Source organism: Oncorhynchus tshawytscha, linkage group LG06 (genome assembly GCF_018296145.1).
Source record: "Oncorhynchus tshawytscha isolate Ot180627B linkage group LG06, Otsh_v2.0, whole genome shotgun sequence".
NCBI lineage: Eukaryota > Metazoa > Chordata > Actinopteri > Salmoniformes > Salmonidae > Oncorhynchus > Oncorhynchus tshawytscha.
In genome coordinates, this window is record NC_056434.1 from 4,321,556 (window position 1) to 4,342,859 (window position 21,304).

At 48.5% G+C, this 21,304-nt stretch overlaps 1 protein-coding gene across 2 annotated transcripts in view; it reads right to left on the minus strand.

Annotated features, from left to right (window-relative positions):
• Positions 1 to 21,304, minus strand: part of LOC112238309 (tyrosine-protein kinase RYK) — a 126,593-nt gene that overhangs the window by 63,084 nt on the left and 42,205 nt on the right. For both annotated transcript variants that reach the window (XM_042322860.1, XM_042322859.1), the window contains exons 2-3: positions 3,095 to 3,216; positions 426 to 525 (exon numbers count right to left, since the gene is read on the minus strand). In XM_042322860.1, coding sequence (XP_042178794.1) covers positions 426 to 525; positions 3,095 to 3,216 — 222 coding nt within the window. The remainder of the gene's footprint in view (positions 1 to 425; positions 526 to 3,094; positions 3,217 to 21,304) is intronic.

Consider the following 21,304-nt stretch of genomic DNA (forward strand, 5'->3'; position numbering starts at 1 on the left):
GGTACAGAGATGAGGGACCTTACAGTATGTGTGGGGTATAGAGATGAGGGACCTTACAGTATGTGTGGGGTACAGAGATGAGGGACCTTACAGATAATTGTATGTGTGGGGAACAGAGATGATAGTAGTCATTCATAAATCATGTTGAACACTATTATTGCACACAGAGTGACTCCATGCAACTTATTATGTGACTCGTTAAGCACATTTTTACTCCTGAACTTATTGAGGCTTGACATAACAAAGAGGTTGAATACTTACTGACTCAAGACATTTCAACTTTATAAACATTTCAAAAAACATAATTCCACTGTGACATTATGGGGTTTTGAGTGGTAATTTCACCCATAGTTAAAGTCAGGTTGTAACACAACATGGAAATATTGTGAATACTTTCTGAAGGAAGTGCTGATTGGTTGACAGACCTGAGGCTGTGCGAGGCACCTCCCCCTGGGTAGAGATGTTGCTCTGTGGTTGGTTCATAGCTGCAGGGTTGTCCACATGGAAACCCATCAGGTAATCAACCTGCAGGAGAGGAGAGAACGATCAGTGTGTGTGTGTGTGTGTGTGTGTGTGTGTGTGTGTGTGTGTGTGTGTGTGTGTGTGTGTGTGTGTATATGTGGCCTATTGACTGGCAGGGCAGCGAGACAGCGAGACAGCAGGGAGACAGCAGGGCAGGGAGACGGCAGGGCAGGGAGACGGCAGGGCAGCGAGACGGCAGGGCAGCGAGACGGCACGGCAGCGAGACGGCAGGGCAGCGAGACGGCACGGCAGCGAGACGGCACGGCAGCGAGACGGCACGGCAGCGAGACGGCACGGCAGCGAGACGGCGGGGCAGCGAGACGGCGGGGCAGAGAGACAGCGGGGCAGCGAGACAGCAGGGCTGCGAGACAGCAGGGCAGAGAGACAGCGGGGCAGCGAGACAGCAGGGCTGCGAGACGGCACGGCAGCGAGACGGCACGGCAGCGAGACGGCACGGCAGCGAGACGGCACGGCAGCGAGACAGCAGGGCAGAGAGACAGCAGGGCTGCGAGACAGCAGGGCAGCGAGACAGCGGGGCTGGTTGGGTTGTGTTTCGGAGGACGCACGGCTCTCGACTGTTGCCTCTCCCGAGTCTGTATGGCAGATGCAGCGATGAGACAAGACTAACTACCAATTGGATATGACGAAATTGGGGAGAAAAAGAAAAAAAAATGATATTTTAACTGTCTGATGTGCTAGATGCCTTGCTTATAAAAATATATTTTTTAAATCCACTGATATGCTTCATTCATTTTTACTGCAGCTCTCTGCCCCCTTGACTGATGAATCACCCATATTTCTAACCTGCTGTTTATATCTGGTACTATCCCCAAGGTTTGGCAGGCGGACCACGTCCTGCACCTACACGTAGGTCTAGACCTTTGTGACCTAAATCATTATCTGCCCATTTCTAAACCTTCTTGCTAAAATATTGGAATCTTTGAACTGTATTCTAAAATGTGCATAGTTATAAATGATGTTGACTGTACGGATAAAGAGGCAACATTGGTGCTTCCCTCCCTGCTAATTCAGAGGCTTTCCATACCGTCGATCACTCACTGCTAATTCAGAGGCTTTCCATACCATTGATCACTCACTGCTAATTCAGAGGCTTTCCATACCGTTGATCACTCACTGCTAATGGAGGCTTTCCTCAATTGGCCAAGACCTGGCTACATGTCACTGGTTTAAACACGACCTCGCAGATAGAACTACAGTTAGCTCTCTGAACTACAGTCTGCCTTTGATACTGTCGTGCATGATATCGCCCCCACAGTTAGCTCTCTGAACTACAGTCTGCCTTTGATACTGTCGTGCATGATATCGCCCCCACAGTTAGCTCTCTGGACTACAGTCTGCCTTTGATACTGTCGTGCATGATATCGCCCCCACAGTTAGCTCTCTGAACTACAGTCTGCCTTTGATACTGTCGTGCATGATATCGCCCCCACAGTTAGCTCTCTGAACTACAGTCTGCCTTTGATACTGTCGTGCATGATATCGCCCCCACAGTTAGCTCTCTGAACTACAGTCTGCCTTTGATACTGTCGTGCATGATATCGCCCCCACAGTTAGCTCTCTGGACTACAGTCTGCCTTTGATACTGTCGTGCATGATATCGCCCCCACAGTTAGCTCTCTGGACTACAGTCTGCCTTTGATACTGTCGTGCATGATATCGCCCCCACAGTTAGCTCTCTGGACTACAGTCTGCCTTTGATACTTTCGTGCATGATATCGCCCCCACAGTTAGCTCTCTGAACTACAGTCTGCCTTTGATACTGTCGTGCATGATATCGCCCACAGTTAGCTCTCTGAACTACAGTCTGCCTTTGATACTGTCGTGCATGATATCGCCCCCACAGTTAGCTCTCTGAACTACAGTCTGCCTTTGATACTGTCGTGCATGATATCGCCCCCACAGTTAGCTCTCTGAACTACAGTCTGCCTTTGATACTGTCGTGCATGATATCGCCCCCACAGTTAGCTCTCTGGACTACAGTCTGCCTTTGATACTGTCGTGCATGATATCGCCCCCCACAGTTAGCTCTCTGGACTACAGTCTGCCTTTTGTATTACAGAAAAACGTCGACCGGAAATGAGTACTGAATGCCGGTAAAACTAAGTACATGTTTTCTCTAGAGCACATAAAAACTACCGTTGATCATATCAGCATTCGTACTTTGGACGGTGCCCATATTGATCGTGTCTCTGCTTACAAATATATGGCTATATGAAAAGCGGTCTTTTAAAAAACATATTGAAGAGTTAGTTAAGAAGCGGAGAATAAAAATGGCCGTCTTCTATAGAAACAGGTCCTGCCTCTCGCTACATAGTAGAAAGCAGCTGGTTGGTCCTCTGTGATGTCATCACCACATTCTCTGTCAGACAGTTGGTTGGTCCTCTGATGTCATCACCACATTCTCTATCAGACAGTTGGTTGGTCCTCTGATGTCATCACCACATTCTCTTTCAGACAGTTGGTTGGTCCTCTGTGATGTCATCCCCACATTCTCTATCAGACAGCTGGTTGGTCCTCTGTGGTGTGTGTGAGTGTGAGTGTGTGTGTGTACCTTATCCTTGGAGCGCCAGGTGAAGTGCAGGCTGTTGGTCTCGCTGGGTACAGGCAGGATGAAGGAGAGAGCATAGTGGTTTACCACGTCATCCCTCACGTAGTACAGCTCTGCATCTAGACCTGCAACACACACACACCTAGTCTCTCACACACCTGTTCAAAATCAAATCCTTATTGATCACGTAAACACGGTTAGCAGATGTTAATGCGAGTGTAGCGAAATGCTTGTGCTTCTAGTTCCGACAGTGCAGTAATATCTAACAAGTAATCTAACAGTTCCCCAACAACGACCTAATACACTCAAATCTAAAAAGGGGTGAATGAGAACATATACATATAAATATATAGAAACTATAGAACAGGGTTGTCGCAATAACATAGTTACCAACCAAAACATCCTCAATGAAATGAGAGAAAGTGAGTCATAACACACTATGGTATGTTCCTCAGCTCTGAACCCAGCATACACTCACAAAGAGCCCTGCCTGCAATATGCCTACAGTTGATGACTTATCCAGAGACCGAACGACAAGCAGACAATAGAAGCTCAAAATTGGGGAATCTCCATAGAAAGTGCATTTTAGTCCATGACTCAAATTAGGCCTAATCTGTGTCCGGTAAACTGGCATTTAGGTCCAACACCACATCAAATATAGAATAACATTCCATTCTTGGTCTCCTTCCCATCGCTGGCTTGCAAACTAACAGCTGTTAGAAGTTGGGGAGCTCTTTTAAGGCACAAATCAAAACACATCAAAAACACTCAAGTGAGGCAACCCTTGAAATATGACAGCAATTTCCTATCCAGGAGAAATTTGGGTTAGTGAAGGCTTACGTGGGAAATTGAGGAATGCTTTCCATAAAATACACAGATCCTGAGGAATCTCTCTCTATTAAAGATTAATATATATATTATAATAATAATAAATGAATAGGGGTTAGCTTCTATAACTAATGAAGTATTACTCATCAGTTTCATTGCAGGGGTTAGCAGTTTGGAGATGGGATGGAGAGGTCTACCACTAGTAGACTGAACACAGTCTTGTAGAGACAGTCTACCAGTAGACTGTAGTTCTGACGGCAGCATGGACTCCCCTTGACTATAATAGTTCTGTTTAAAACTCAAGAGGACATGTTGTCAGACATGGATCTCCTCTGTTACATCGTCATTAGAACACGTACAAAGTTCTAGAACAAAAAGTATCCCCAGACGTCCATGTTGTCTGTCTGTGTACAGCTCTTCCCAAAAACAGCCTTGGTTGTCACAGATACCTCTGTTGGCACTAGCAACAAGGCAAAGGATAGAGGGCAAAAAATTTAAAAAATTATCAAGACATTTTTAAAACATGTATTTCGAAAGCAAAACCATAAATGAAAGTTATGAAAGTCGCAAATCGCAATATAAAGTCAAGAGAAGAAAAAGGCTAGGAGGAGAGTGGACTAGAAATGATTCGGTTGACCGTTTTGTGTGTGGATTAATTGTCGGAGTAGAGGACCTTGTGCATTTCAGGTAAAATAACAATTCAATGTTTATATCACAGGACAAATTAGCTAGCAAGAGCAAACTAGCTAGCTAAATTGCCATAAAGGTTTAATGATTTTCGACCTGTCCCAAAATTAATGTAAATGGTTCAGAGTTTGTTTTGATATTTTAACCTGCGTGTCGTGATCACGTTTGGTGTGGGGGGGGGGACAAAATAAATGTATGTACAATGCGCCTTTGTACATACAATGGCACGCAGCCGGTTCAGGTTCCGTGTTACCGTCACTGACCGCGTTCGTCTTTCAGTCACCCACATGAGTATAACCAATGAGGAGATGGCACGTGGGTACCTGCTTCTATAAACCAATGAGGAGATGGCACGTGGGTACCTGCTTCTATAAACCAATGAGGAGATGGCACGTGGGTACCTGCTTCTATAAACCAATGAGGAGATGGCACGTGGGTACCTGCTTCTATAAACCAATGAGGAGATGGCACGTGGGTACCTGCTTCTATAAACCAATGAGGAGATGGCACGTGGGTACCTGCTTCTATAAACCAATGAGGAGATGGCACGTGGGTACCTGCTTCTATAAACCAATGAGGAGATGGCACGTGGGTACCTGCTTCTATAAACCAATGAGGAGATGGCACGTGGGTACCTGCTTCTATAAACCAATGAGGAGATGGCACGTGGGTACCTGCTTCTATAAACCAATGAGGAGATGGCACGTGGGTACCTGCTTCTATAAACCAATGAGGAGATGGCACGTGGGTACCTGCTTCTATAAACCAATGAGGAGATGGGAGAGGCAGGACTTGCAGCGCGATCTGCGTCAGAAATAGAACTCACTTCTATTTTAGCCCTTGGCAACGCAGACGCTCGTTGCCGCGCGCGAGCAGTGTGGGTGCAATAATTGAATAATATAGATTTCTAAATGTATTTTTGCAACACTCGTGCACTTGACACAAGCAGTGTGTTCAGCCTGTAACACTACTAGGGCTGTCGCCAACGCCAAAAAATCTTGGACGACCAAAAGTAGTCTGTTCTTCCAAAGAACCGATTGGACAAAATGTTTAAAAAGATCAAGATAACCATTAGTTTAAAAAGAAAATGACTGAACCCTCCCTCCCTCCCTCCCCTCCCTCCCTCCCTCCCCTCCCTCCTCCCTCCCTCCCTCCCTCCCTCCCCCTCCTCCCTCCCTCCCTCCCCCTCCCTCCCCCTCCCTCCCTCCCTCCTCCCTCCTCCTCCCTCCCTCCCTTCCCTCTCCTCCCCCTCCCTCCCTCCTTCCCTCCCTCCTCCTCCTCCTCCCCTCCCTCCTTCCCTCCCTCCCTCCCTCCTCCCTCCCTCCCTCCTCCCTCCCCCCTCCTCCTCCCTCCCTCCCTCCTTCCCTCCTCCCTCCCTCCCCCTCCTCCTCCTCCTCCCTCCTCCTTCCTCCTCCTCCTCCTCCCCCTCCCTCCCTCCTCCCTCCCTCCCCTCCCTCCCTCCTCCCTCCTCCTCCTCCCTCCTTCCCCTCCCTCCCTCCTCCTCCTCCCTCCCCTCCTCCTCCCTTCCCCTCCCTCCCTCCTCCCTCCCCTCCCTCCCTCCCTCCTCCTCCTCCCTCTCCCTCCCTCCCTCCCTCCCTCCCCTCCCCTCCTCCCTCCCTCCCTCTCCTCCCTCCCCCTCCCTCCCTCCCTCTTCCTCCCTCCCTCCTCCCTCCCTCCTCCCCCTCCCTCCCTCCCCCTCCCTCCTTCCCTCCCTCCCCCTCCCCTCCCTCCTCCCTCCCCCTCCTCCTCCCTCCCTCCCTCCCTCCCCTCCCTCCCTCCCTCCCTCCCTCCTTCCCTCCTCCCTCCCCTTCCCTCCCTCCTTCCCTCCCTCCCTCCCTCCCTCCCTCCTCCTCCTCCTCCCTCCTCCTCCTCCCCCGCTCCTACTGGCATCCTACCATAACTCATAACATGAAATGGCAGGTAATAGGCTTTAGGTGGAATGCCAATTTTATCTTACCATTTCTACTGATCTTACGTGTCAGTTATGGTTTTCAGACGCACATTTCTGTGGAACAGTTTCATTTAAATGTATAATAACATTTTCGTATCTCAAAAAACTATTTTTGTGGAATGCAGTGATTGGTTTTTGCCACATATAAATGGGACATAGTGTCATCCCCAAAAAATTTGACTCCAGTTTGCCAAAAAAAAAGCACCTGGAAGCATTTGGATGATCATCAAGACTCTGGGAAGAATGTTCTCCGAACGTCATGGGTCAGGAATGCACCAGCGTGAACATTTCACTCGCATTTGTGATTATTTTTTATTTTTTAAAGAGTCAAGTATGATCACATGTATAGTAAAATAACTTCTGCAGTGGTGGATTTAAAAGGGGCAGGTGAAAATGTTGGTCTCTCATCTGTGATATTTTGGTTAAAAGACACTGAAATAAAATTAAATATAACACTTCTTAATAGGAATACATTTATTGTTTTAGAAACATTACAAAGCAAATGTACAAAATATGTCATTTTAGGCCCTGTTCACACCGGAGTCCATACCCTGGCAGCGATTACAGCCGTCTTTCTGGGTGAGTCTCTAAGAGCGATTATAGCTGTGAGTCTTTCTGGGTGAGTCTCTAAGAGCTGAGAGTCTTTCTGGGTGAGTCTCTAAGAGCGATTACAGCTGTGAGTCTTTCTGGGTGAGTCTCTAAGAGCTGAGAGTCTTTCTGGGTGAGTCTCTAAGAGCGATTACAGCTGTGAGTCTTTCTGGGTGAGTCTCTAAGAGCTAAGCTGTGAGTCTTTCTGGGTGAGTCTCTAAGAGCGATTACAGCTGTGAGTCTTTCTGGGTGAGTCTCTAAGAGCTGAGAGTCTTTCTTGATAGCTACAGCTCTGAGTCTTTCTGGGTGAGTCTCTAAGAGCGATTATAGCTGTGAGTCTTTCTGGGTAAGTCTCTAAGAGCGATTACAGCTGTGAGTCTTTCTGGGTAAGTCTCTAAGAGCGATTACAGCTGTGAGTCTTTCTGGGTAAGTCTCTAAGAGCGATTACAACTGTGAGTCTTTCTGGGTAAGCCTCTTTCCACACATGGATTGTAAAACATTCGCTGATTCAAGGATTGTGTACGTGTGACATTCAGAAGGTGAATGGGCAAGACAAGTTATTTCAGTGCCTTTGAACAGGGTATGGTAGTAAGTGCCAGGCGCACCGGTTTGAGTCAACAACTGCAACGCTGCTGGGTTTTTCACATTCAACAGTTTCCTGTGTGTATAAAGAATGGCCCAAAGGACAGCCAGCCAACTTGACACAACTGTGGGAAACATTGGAGTCAACATGGACCAGCATCCCAGTTTGTCAGACCTGTTGTTATACTACTACCCCCCCCAACACCCAGTTTGTCAGACCTGTTGTTATACTACACCCCCCCAACACCCAGTTTGTCAGACCTGTTGTTATACTACACCCCCAACACCCAGTTTGTCAGACCTGTTGTTATACTACACCCCCCCAACACCCAGTTTGTCAGACCTGTTGTTATACTACCCCCAGTTTGTCAGACCTGTTGTTATACAACACCCAGTTTGTCAGACCTGTTGTTATACCCAACACCAGTTTGTCAGACCTGTTGTTATACTACACCCCCAACACCCAGTTTGTCAGACCTGTTGTTATACTACACCCCCAACACCCAGTTTGTCAGACCTGTTGTTATACTACACCCCCAACACCCAGTTTGTCAGACCTGTTGTTATACTACACCCCCAACACCCAGTTTGTCAGACCTGTTGTTATACTACACCCCCCAACACCCAGTTTGTCAGACCTGTTGTTATACTACACCCCCCAACACCCAGTTTGTCAGACCTGTTGTTATACTACACCCCCCCAACACCCAGTTTGTCAGACCTGTTGTTATACTACACCCCCCAACACCCAGTTTGTCAGACCTGTTGTTATACTACACCCCCCAACACCCAGTTTGTCAGACCTGTTGTTATACTACACCCCCCAACACCCAGTTTGTCAGACCTGTTGTTATACTACACCCCCCCCAACACCCAGTTTGTCAGACCTGTTGTTATACTACACCCCCCAACACCCAGTTTGTCAGACCTGTTGTTATACTACACACACCCAGTTTGTCAGACCCCCAACACCCAGTTTGTCAGACCTGTTGTTATACTACACCCCCCCAACACCCAGTTTGTCAGACCTGTTGTTATACTACACCCCCCCAACACCCAGTTTGTCAGACCTGTTGTTATACTACACCCCCAACACCCAGTTTGTCCCCCAACACCCAGTTTGTCAGACCTGTTGTATTTGTGCTGTTGCAGATGTCTGCTTTAGTTTTTCTTTTTATCTCAGCCCCGTAGTTAGTTCTTAATTGACTAGCCTGGTTAAATAAAGGATAAATAATAAAAAAATATATATTAAAATCCACCAACCAGCAATTCAGTGGGTTTTAGTACAGGCCTATGGGGATGAGTTAGAGGATATGTGTGTGTAAAACATATGCTGTGTGTGTGTGTGTGTGTGTGTGTGTGTGTGTGGCGAGAGAGCATTAGCATGTATAGTATGGGGGATGTGTACATAGAGGTCAAGGATGCTGAACTGTAGAGACCAGTTCTCTGACCCTTGACTTTAACCCTCCCTGACCCCACGACCCTAAAGAGAGAGAGAGAAAGAGGGAAACAAATGGGAAAGAAAGGACAGAGGAGAATAAGAGGGAAGGAAGAGTAGGGGATAGGGATGTGCACAGTGTTTAAATGGTGGGACAGTGGGGTAAAAAACGATTTAGTCAGCCACCAATTGTGCAAGTTCTCCCACTTAAAAAGATGAGAGGCCTGTAATTTTCATCATAGGTACACTTCAACTATGACAGACAAAATGAGGAAAAAAATCCAGAAAATCACATTGTAGGATTTTTTAATGAATTTATTTGCAAATTATGGTGGAAAATAAGTATTCGGTCACCTACAAACAAGCAAGATTTCTGGCTCTCACAGACCTGTAACTTCTTCTTTAAGAGGCTCCTCTGTCCGCCACTCGTTACCTGTATTAATGGCATCTGTTTGAACTTGTTATCAGTAAAGGAGGGAGTTGAAAATCTGTGTTGCCCAGCAACAGCCCCAAAACATCACTGCAGAGATCTGCATGGAGGAGATCTGCATAGCCAAAATACCAGCAACAGTGTGTGAAAACCTTGTGAAGACTTACAGAAAACGTTTGACCTCTGTCATTGCCAACAAAGGGTATATAACAAAGTATTGAGAAAACTTTTGTTATTGACCAAATACTTATTTTCCACCACAATTTGCAAATAAATTCATAATAAATCCTACAATGTGTTTTTCTAGATTTTTTTTCTCTCATTTTGTCTGTCATAGTTGAAGTGTACCTATGATGAAAATTACAGGCCTCTCTCATCTTTTTAAGTGGGAGAACTTGCACAATTGGTGGCTGACTAAATACTTTTTTGCCCCACTGTATGTGAAGAAGCTTGCCTGTCCATCATGTTAGTGTGACTCAGGGGGGGGGGATGATTTAGTCTCCAGACTAGTAGTAACAACAACCAGTTGGTTTCTAAAAGACATGTGGTCGAGGAAGCCGACTGAACTATGTGGCTTCTTTCCAAAACCACAAACCAATGCTCCCCGGGAAGGAAAAGCCTTCTGAGGGGGAGGAAGAGGAGGGAGGGAGGGGGGAGAGATGGGGATGAAAATGGGATGGGGGAGGGGGGGAGGGGGGGAAGAGAGATGGGGATGAGGGGGAAGAGAGATGGGGATGAGGAAGAGGGGGAGAGAGATGGGGATGAAAATGGGAGGGGGTGTCTTTACGATGCTTAAGTTCACAACCCTTTCATGGTTCAACTGCTCTCACTGTTCAGACCAGGAGGCAGAGTCTACATCCCAAATGGCACCCTATTACCTATATAGTGCACTACTTTAGACCAGAGCCCTATTCCCTACATAGTGCACTACTTTAGACCAGAGCCCTATTCCCTATATAGTGCACTACTTTAGACCAGAGCCCTATTCCCAATATAGTGCACTACTTTAGACCAGAGCCCTATTCCCTATATAGTGCACTACTTTAGACCAGAGCCCTATTCCCAATATAGTGCACTACTTTAGACCAGAGCCCCTATTCCCAATATAGTGTACTAATTTAGACCAGAGCCCCTATTCCCTATATAGTGCACTACATTTGACCTGAGCCCCATCAGGAAAATAGCAGGTTGAAGAGTAAAGGGGCTGTAGCAGGTTGAAGGGTAAAGGGGCTGTAGCAGGTTGAAGGGTAAAGCAGTGCGTGAGAGAGAGGTGGAATCTGAAAGGAGGAATCTGATCAATGTAGAGCTGTTGGAGACAATTCTTCAGAGTAATGTTTATCTCATTACCAGTGACTTGCTTTCCCTATGGCACCCTATTCCCTATATAGTGCACTACTTTAGACCAGAGCCCTATGGCACCCTATTCCCTATATAGTGCACTACTTTAGACCAGAGCCCTATGGAACCCTATTCCCTATATAGTGCACTACTTTAGACCAGAGCCCTATAGAACCCTATTCCCTATATAGTGCACTACTTTAGACCAGAGCCCTATGGCACCCTATTCCCTATATAGTGCACTACTTTAGACCAGAGCCCTTAGGTGGCCATCTGATATGTTTTGAGATTCAGTCCTGTGATTTTATCGAGATTTGATGTTCATCAGATGTCTACTACGCCCAACTCCCTTATCTATCCCTACCCCCCCCCTATCCCTAACCCCAGCCCCCTATACCTACCCCCAGCCCCCTATCCCACCCTATCCCTACCCCCAGCCCCCTATACCTACCCCCAGCCGCCCTATCCCTACCCCTCAGACCCCCTATCCCTACCCCCCCTTATCCCTACCCCCAGCCCCCTATCCCTACCCCCCATACCTACCCCCCTATACCTACCCCCTATCCCTAGCCCCCATACCTATCCCCAGCTCCCCTATACCTACCCCCTATCCCTACCCCCAGCCCCCATACCTATCCCCAGCCCCCTATCCCTACCCCCACTATACCTCTCCCCAGCCCCCTACCCCCACCCCCTATAGCTACCCCCACTATACCTACCCCCAGGCCTCCTATCCCTCCCCCAGCCCCCTACCCCCCCCCCCTATAGCTATCCCCACTATACCTACCCCCAGGCCCCTTATCCCTCCCCCAGCCCCCTATCCCTTCCCCCAGCCCTCTTATCCCTCCCTCCCAGCCCCCTATCACTACCTCCCAGCCCCCTATGCCTACCCCCAGCCCCCTATCCCTACCCCCCAGCCCCCTATCCCTACCCCCAGCCCCCTATACCTACCCCCAGCCCCCTATCCCTACCCCCAGCTCCCCTATCCCTACCCCCAGCTCCCCTATCCCTAACCCCAGCCCCCTATCCCCCCCAGCCCCCTATCCCTAACCCCAGCCCCCTATACCTACCCCCAGCCCCCTATCCCTACCCCCAGCCCCCTATACCTACCCCCAGCTCTCCTATCCTAACCCCAGCCCCCTATCCCTACCCCCCAGCCCCCTATACCTACCCCCAGCTCCCCTATACCTACCCCCAGCTCCCCTATCCCTAACCCCAGCCCCCTATCCCTACCCCCAGCCCCCCCCCTATACCTACCCCCAGCCCCTATACCTACCCCCAGCCCCCTATCCCTAACCCCAGCCCCCTATCCCTACCCCCAGCCCCCTATACCTACCCCCAGCCCCCTATCCCTAACCCCAGCCCCCTATAGCCCCCAGCTCCCCTATACCTACCCCCAGCTCCCTATCCCTAACCCCCAGCCCCCTATCCCTACCCCCAGCCCCCTATCCCTAACCCCAGCCCCCTATACCTACCCCCAGCTCCCCTATCCCTAACCCCAGCCCCCTATCCCTACCCCCAGCCCCCTATACCCCCTATACCTACCCCCAGCCCCCTATACCTACCCCCAGCTCCCCTATCCCTAACCCCAGCCCCCTATCCCTACCCCCAGCCCCCTATACCCCCCAGCCCCTATCCCTAACCCCAGCCCCTATACCTACCCCCAGCTCCCCTATACCTACCCCCCAGCTCCCCTATCCCTAACCCCAGCCCCCTATCCCTAACCCCAGCCCCCTATACCCCCCTATACCTACCCCCAGCTCCCCTATCCCTAACCCCAGCCCCCTATCCCTACCCCCAGCCCCCTATCCCTAACCCCAGCCCCCTATACCTACCCCCAGCCCCCTATCCCTAACCCCAGCCCCCTATCCCTACCCTCCAGCCCCCTATACCTACCCCCAGCTCCCCTATCCCTAACCCCAGCCCCCTATCCCTACCCTCCAGCCCCCTATACCTACCCCCTCCTATCTCTAACCCCAGCCCCCTATCCCTACCCCCAGCCCCCTATCCCTACCCCCAGCCCCCTATACCTACCCCCAGCTCCCCTATCCCTAACCCCAGCCCCCTATCCCTATCCCCAGCCCCCTATACCCCCTATACCTACCCCCAGCCCCCTATACCTACCCCCAGCTCCCCTATCCCTAACCCCAGCCCCCTATCCCTACCCCCCAGCCCCCTATACCTACCCCCAGCTCTCCTATCCCTAACCCCAGCCCCCTATCCCTACCCCCAGCCCCCCAGCCCCCTAGATCTGAAAATGGCCTTTTGTTTTTGTAAAAAGAAATGGACCAGAACCACGCATAATGCACATTCACTCATTAACAATCTCTCAAGCACAAGCCCACGTGCTTAGTGATTAGCCAGCTAATCTTTATATTTCAAGTTTAGCCAAATTGGCTCTATTTGCTCAGCTAACAAGGTAGAACAGTTATGAACACACCCGGTCTAATCTCCAACTGTTTCAACAGCATGCTAAGCCTGTCCACTTTGTTCACATGGTGAAATCAAGAAGCCTAGCTAATTTGTCAGAATGAGAATAAGTTGCCAATTTCTTATATAAATTGTGTTTTATGCTTATTGCACATGACTAAAACTAGACTAGACAGCTGGTATAGCAGTCTTTGGCTAAAATTGCTATTAGCATACTCCCTTTTTAGTCATGACACTAAAAAAAGTGTATCATTAGAAAGGTAATCACTGCCCAAAGGTGCTTCAACAAAGTACTGAGTAAAGGGACTGAATACTTATGGAAATGAGATATTTCTGTGTTATTTAAAAAAAAACTTCTTTTATTTTTTATTTTTACAAACAATACTTAAAACCTGTTTTTGTTTTGTCATTATGGGGTATTGTGAGTAGATTGATGAGCCGGGGGGGCGACAAATTAATACATTTTTAGAGTAAGGTTGTAACAAATTAATACATTTTTAGAGTAAGGTTGTAACAAATTAATACATTTTTAGAGTAAGGTTGTAACGTAACAACAATTGGGAAAAGTTCAAGGGGTCTGAATACTTTCAGAGTGTATTGTATATAAACACAGTCTGCGCTGCAGGTCTGTCTCACTGTCTGTTCCAAAGCTCTCTATCCAATCACAGTAGCTATCCCGAGGTAGTAGGCAGATGGGACATAGTCAAATGTACATAGCCCATCTATAATTTAGCCCAAACAACTACCTCTTCCCCTACTGTATTTATTTATTTTGCTCCTTTGCACCCCATTATTTTTATTTCTACTTTGCCCATTCTTCCATTGCAAATCTAACATTCCAGTGTTTTACTTGCTATATTGTATTTACTTCGCCACCATGGCCTTTTTTTTGCCTTTACCTCCCTTCTCACCTCATTTGCTCACATTGTATATAGACTTATTTTTCTACTGTATTATTGACTGTATGTTTGTTTACTCCATGTGTAACTCTGTGTTGTTGTTTGTGTCGAATTGCTTTGCTTTATCTTGGCCAGGTCGCAGTTGTAAATGAGAACGTGTTCTCAACTTGCCTACCTGGTTAAATAAAGGTGAAATAAAAATAAAAAAATAAATAAAATAAAAATCAACCCTCAGATAGGACCTGATGAACTCGTCCACAACACTGTTTTGGACCATACGGACTTTATATCTAAAATTAACCTGCACTTTCTAGTCACGTTTAGACTGGAATTAATGTCTGACTAATATCGATATGACACACGCCGTTTTCAAACAGAGAAGATATTTTTCAGATTGAGTCGACCTTTAAAAAACACACCAGACTGACTGTATGGAGTATGGATATTAAAAAACAGCCACTGGGGGGGCAGTAATTTGAGAAAGACAACATTATCATGACCTTGGCATTCATCCCCGGGATATGAACACTGTACACAGCCAGCCACTACACTATAAAGAGGATATGAGCAGTGTACACAGCCAGCCACTACACCATAAAGAGGATATTGCTAGATGAGATGAACCAACGTGTTGCTAGATGAGGTGAGATGAACCAACGTGTTGCTAGATGAGATGAAACAACGTGTTGCTAGATGAGATGAGATGAAACAACGTGTTGCTAGATGAGATGAGATGAAACAACGTGTTGCTAGATGAGATGAGATGAAACAACGTGTTGCTAGATGAGATGAGATGAAACAACGTGTTGCTAGATGAGATGAGATGAAACAACGTGTTGCTAGATAGATGAGATGAAACAACGTGTTGCTAGATGAGATGAAACAACGTGTTGCTAGATGAGATGAAACAACGTGTTGCTAGATGAGATGAAACAACGTGAGTTGCTAGATGAGATGAAACAACGTGTTGCGAGATGAGATGAAACAACGTGTTGCGAGATGAGATGAACAACGTGTTGCTAGAGATGAGATGAAACAACGTGTTGCTAGATGAGATGAAACAACGTGTTGCTAGATGAGATGAAACAACGTGTTGCTAGATGAGATGAAACAACGTGTTGCTAGATGAGATGAAACAACGTGTTGCTAGACGTGTTGAGATGAGATGAAACAACGTGTTGCTAGATGAGATGAAACAACGTGTTGCTAGATGAGATGAAACAACGTGTTGCTAGATGAGATGAAACAACGTGTTGCTAGATGAGATGAAACAACGTGTTGCTAGATGAGATGAAACAACGTGTTGCTAGATGAGATGAAACAACGCTGTTGCGTGTTAGATGAGATGAAACAACGTGTTGCTAGATGAGATGAAACAACGTGTTGATGAGATGAAACAACGTGTTGCTAGATGAGATGAAACAACGTGTTGCTAGATGAGATGAAACAACGTGTTGCTAGATGAGATGAGATGAAACAACGTGTTGCTAGATGAGATGAGATGAAACAACGTGTTTGAGATGAGATGAGATGAAACAACGTGTTGCTGAGAGATGAGATGAGATGAAACAACGTGTTGCTAGATGAGATGAAACAACGTGTTGCTAGATGAGATGAAACAACGTGTTGAGATGAGATGAAACAACGTGTTGCTAGATGAGATGAAACAACGTGTTGCTAGATGAGATGAAACAACGTGTTGCTAGATGAGATGAAACAACGTGTTGCTAGATGAGATGAAACAACGTGTTGCTAGATGAGATGAAACAACGTGTTGCTAGATGAGATGAAACAACGTGTTGCTAGATGAGATGAAACAACGTGTTGCTAGATGAGATGAGATGAAACAACGTGTTGCTAGATGAGATGAGATGAAACAACGTGTTGCTAGATGAGATGAGATGAAACAACGTGTTGCTAGATGAGATGAGATGAAACAACGTGTTGCTAGATGAGATGAGATGAAACAACGTGTTGCTAGATGAGATGAGATGAAACAACGTGTTGCTAGATGAGATGAGATGAAACAACGTGTTGCTAGATGAGATGAGATGAAACAACGTGTTGCTAGATGAGATGAAACAACGTGTTGCTAGATGAGATGAGATGAAACAACGTGTTGTTGCTAGATGAGATGAAACAACGTGTTGCTAGATGAGATGAAACAACGTGTTGCTAGATGAGATGAAACAACGTGCTAGATGAGATTGTTGCTAGATGAGATGAGATGAAACAACGTGTTGCTAGATGAGATGAGATGAAACAACGTGTTGCTAGATGAGATGAGATGAAACAACGTGTTGCTAGATGAGATGAAACAACGTGTTGCTAGATGAGATGAAACAACGTGTTGCTAGATGAGATGAAACAACGTGTTGCTAGAGAGATGAGATGAAACAACGTGTTGTTAGATGAGATGAGATGAAACAACGTGTTGCTAGATGAGATGAGATGAAACAACGTGTTGCTAGATGAGATGAAACAACGTGTTGCTAGATGAGATGAAACAACGTGTTGCGAGATGAGATGAAACAACGTGTTGCTAGATGAGATGAAACAACGTGTTGAGATGAGATGAGATGAAACAACGTGTTGCTAGATGAGATGAAACAACGTGTTGCTAGATGAGAGATGAGATGAGATGAAACAACGTGTTGCTAGATGAGATGAAACAACGTGTTGCTAGATGAGATGAAACAACGTGTTGCTAGATGAGATGAAACAACGTGTTGCTAGATGAGATGAAACAACGTGTTGCTAGATGAGATGAAACAACGTGTTGCTAGATGAGATGAAACAACGTGTTGCTAGATGAGATGAAACAACGTGTTGCTAGATGAGATGAAACAACGTGTTGCTAGATGAGATGAAACAACGTGTTGCTAGATGAGATGAAACAACGTAGTTGCTAGATGAGATGAAACAACGTGTTGCTAGATGAGATGAAACAACATGTTGCTAGATGAGATGAAACAACGTGTTGCTAGATGAGATGAAACAACGTGTTGCTAGATGAGATGAAACAACGAGTTGCTAGATGAGATGAAACAACGTGTTGCTAGATGAGATGAAACAACGTGTTGCTAGATGAGATGAAACAACGAGTTAATTGCAGTTTCTCCTTTTCCAGACTGCTTTTAAGGTAAACTTGAACAGATATATCAAGGCACGTAACATGGGTGGGTTCCCCCTTAAAACAGAAACAGGACAACGGTTTCTGCTCTACGGGCCCTTTTGGCTACCTACTGACTGATGAGCCCTTCAACAGGGCTACCCCTACCAACTGGAAACCCAAACAGGCCAGCACTAACAGCTGGGGACATCAGAATCTGAAGAGGTTTCACAGGGACACGGTTGTTGAAGAGAGAGAGGCCTGCATTCTGTCTGTGTTTGAAACAGAGCCAAAAGGAAGGTGAATATTTGAATGTGCAGGGACATGACTATACACATCTATCTTCCCCCATCTCCTACCCCCTCCCCCTCCTGTCCACCACGTCTCCTGCACTCTACTCCTGTCCACCCCCCCTGTCGTCCACTCCTGTCCACCCTCCCCTCCTGTCGTCCACTCCTGTCCACCCCCCTCCTGAGATGTCCACTCCTGTCCACCCCCTCCTGTGTTGCACTCCTGTGAGATGAAACCTCCTGTCATCCACTCCTGCCCCCCTCCTGTCGTGCACTCCTGTCCAACCCCCTCCCCCTCCTCCTTCATCCACTCCTGTCCACCCCCCCCCCCTCCTGTCGTGCACTCCTGTCCAACCCCCTCCTCCCCTCCTCCTGTCATCCACTCCTGTCCACCCCCCTCCTGTCGTGCACTCCTGTCCAACCCCCTTCCCCTCCTCCTGTCATCCACTCCTGTCCACCCCCCTCCTGTCCAACCCCCTCCCCGTCCTCCTGTCGTCCACTCCTGTCCCCCCCCGAACTGAAACCCCAGGATAAGTGAAAGCAGTATGGCGGTCCCCAACCTCCAGGTCTCGGTCACATCAGAACAGAAATAGAGTAGAGATAATCAGATACCTTGGACTGGAACTTCAATAAGCAGGGCATGAACGTGTGAAGTGTTGAATTGCAGTCCAGTCTAGATATATAGGAGGTGGGCTCTCCACCAGCCACAGCTAACTGGACCAAGGCGTTTGTTGACTTTCATCCAGTGAGGTTCCAGTGAGAAGTTATGGCTCTTGGTTGAACCCCTAGAGGAATGTCTGAGTCACACTTGGCTGAGAATGTACAACGGTGATACTGGTACTGAGTCAAAGGACTTCTGGACCCCCCCCCCTCTCTGTCCTAGTGAGGAACCCCCCTCCTCTGTCTGTCCTAGTGAGGAACCCCCCTCTCACTCTCTGTCCTAGTGAGGAACCCCCCCCTCTCTCTCTGTCCTAGTGAGGAAACCCCCTCTCTCTCTGTCCGAGTGAGGAACCCCCCCCCTCTCTCTCTGTCCTAGTGAGGAACCCCCCCTCTCTCTCTGTCCTAGTGAGGAACCCCCCTCTCTCTCTGTCCTAGTGAGGAACCCCCTCTCGCTCTGTCCTAGTGAGGAACCCCCCTCTCTCTGTCCTAGTGAGGAACCCCCCTCTCACTCTCTGTCCTAGTGAGGACCCCCCCCCTCTCTGTCCTAGTGAGGAACCCCCCCCCCTCTCTCTCTCTCTCTCTGTCCTAGTGAGGAACCCCCCCCTCTCTCTCTGTCCTAGTGAGGAACCCCCCTCTCACTGTCTGTCCTAGTGAGGAACCCCCCCCCCTCTCTCTGTCCTAGTGAGGACCCCCCTCTCTCTCTCTCTCTGTCCTAGTGAGGACCCCCCTCTCTCTCTGTCCTAGTGAGGAACCCCCCCCCCTCTCAGGTCCTAGTGAGGAACACCCACCCTCTTTCTCTCTGTCCTAGTGAGGAACCCCCCCCTCTCTCTGTCCTAGTGAGGAACCCCCCTCTCTCTGTCCGAGTGAGGAACCCCCCCTCTCTCTGTCCTAGTGAGGAACCCCCCCACTCTCTCTGTCCTAGTGAGGAACCCCCCTGTCTATCTGTACTAGTGAGGAACCCCCCTCTCTGTACTAGTGAGGAACCCCCCTCCTCCCTCCTCTCTGTCCTAGTGAGGAACCCCCCTCTGTCCTAGTGAGGAACCCCCCTCTCTCTCTCTGTCCTAGTGAGGAACCCCCTCTCTCTCTGTCCTAGTGAGGAACCCCCCACTCTCTCTGTCCTAGTGAGGTCTCTCTCTGTACTAGTGAGGAACCCCCCTCTCTGTACTAGTGAGAACCCCCCTCTCTGTACTAGGACTGGAACTCTCTGTACTAGTGAGGAACCCCCCCTCTCTGTACTAGTGAGGAACCCCCCTCTCTGTACAGTGAGAACCCCCCTCTCTGTCCTAGTGAGGAACCCCCTCTCTGTCCTAGTGAGGCCCTCCTCTCTGTCCAGTGAGGAACCCCCTCTCTGTCCTAGTGACCCCCCTCTCTGTCTAGTGAGGAACCCCCCTCCTCTCTGTCCTAGTGAGGAACCCCCCTCTCTGTCCTAGTGAGGAACCCCCCTCTGTCCTAGTGAGGAACCCCCCTCCTCTCTGTCCTAGTGAGGAACCCCCCCCTCTCTGTCCTAGTGAGGAACCCCCCTCTCTGTCCTAGTGAGGAACCCCCCTCTCTGACCTAGTGAGGAACCCCCTCCCCCCCCCTCTGTCCTAGGGAGGAACCCCCCCCTCTCTGTCCTAGTGAGGAACCCCCCTCTCTCTCTCTGTCCTAGTGAGGACCCCCCCTCTCTCTGTCCTAGTGAGGAACCCCCCCCTCTCTCTCTCTGTCCTAGTGAGGAACCCCCCCTCTCTCTCTCTCTGTCCTAGTGAGGAACCCCCCCTCTCTGTCCTAGTGAGGAACCCCCCTCTCTGTCCTAGTGAGGAACCCCCCTCTCTGACCTAGTGAGGAACCCCTCCTCCCCCTCTGTCCTAGGAGGAACCCCCCCCCCTCTCTGTCCTAGTGAGGAACCCCCCCTCTCTCTCTGTCCTAGTGAGGACCCCCTCTCTCTGTCCTAGTGAGGAACCCCCCTCTCTCTCTCTCCTAGTGAGGAACCCCCCCTCTCTCTCTCTCTGTCCTAGTGAGGAACCCCCCCCTCTCTCTCTCTGTCCTAGTGAGGAACCCCCCCCTCTCTCTCTCTGTCCTAGTGAGGAACCCCCTCTCTCTCTCTGTCCTAGTGAGGAACCCCCCTCTCTCTCTCTCTGTCCTAGTGAGGAACCCCCCTCTCTCTCTCTGTCCTAGTGAGGAACCCCCCCCTCTCTCTCTGTCCTAGTGAGGAACCCCCCTCTCTCTCTCTGTCCTAGTGAGGAACCCCCCACTCTCTGTCCTAGTGAGGAACCCCCTCTCTCCTCTCTGTCCTATGGGGTACTGTGATGTCATTATGGGGTACTGTGATGTCATTATGGGGTACTGTGATGTCATTATGGGGTACTGTGATGTCATTATGAGGTACTGTGATGTCATTATGGGGTACTGTGATGTCATTATGGGGTACTGTGATGTCATTATGGGGTACTGTGATGTCATTATGGGGTACTGTCCAACTCAATCATCAAGTTTGGGGACACAACAGTGGTAGGATGATTACCAACAATTATGGGGTACATGGGATGTCATTAGGGGTCGGAGTGTGGTGTCAGGAAAATAACCTCACACTCAACGTCAACAAAACTAAGGAGATGATTTAATGAGGAAACAGCAGTGTTTTTAAATCCATTTCGATGGAACAGTAGCTGTAATGTAACAAGTTTTAAGTTCCTGGCAAACATCACAGACAAACTGAATTGGTCCACTCAACAGACAGCATCGTGAGGAAGGCGCAGCAGCGCCTCTTCAACCTCAGGAGGCTGAAGAAATTCGGCTTGTCACCAAAAGCACTCACAAACTTCTACAGATGCACAATCGAGACATCCTGGCGGGCTGTATCACCGCCTGGTATGGCAACTGCACCGCCCTCAAAAATGACAGAGGGTAGTATTACTGCATCACCAGGGGCATTTATTTCTCTCCAGGACACCTACACCACCCGAACAGGAAGGCCATAAAGATCATCAAGGACATCAACCAA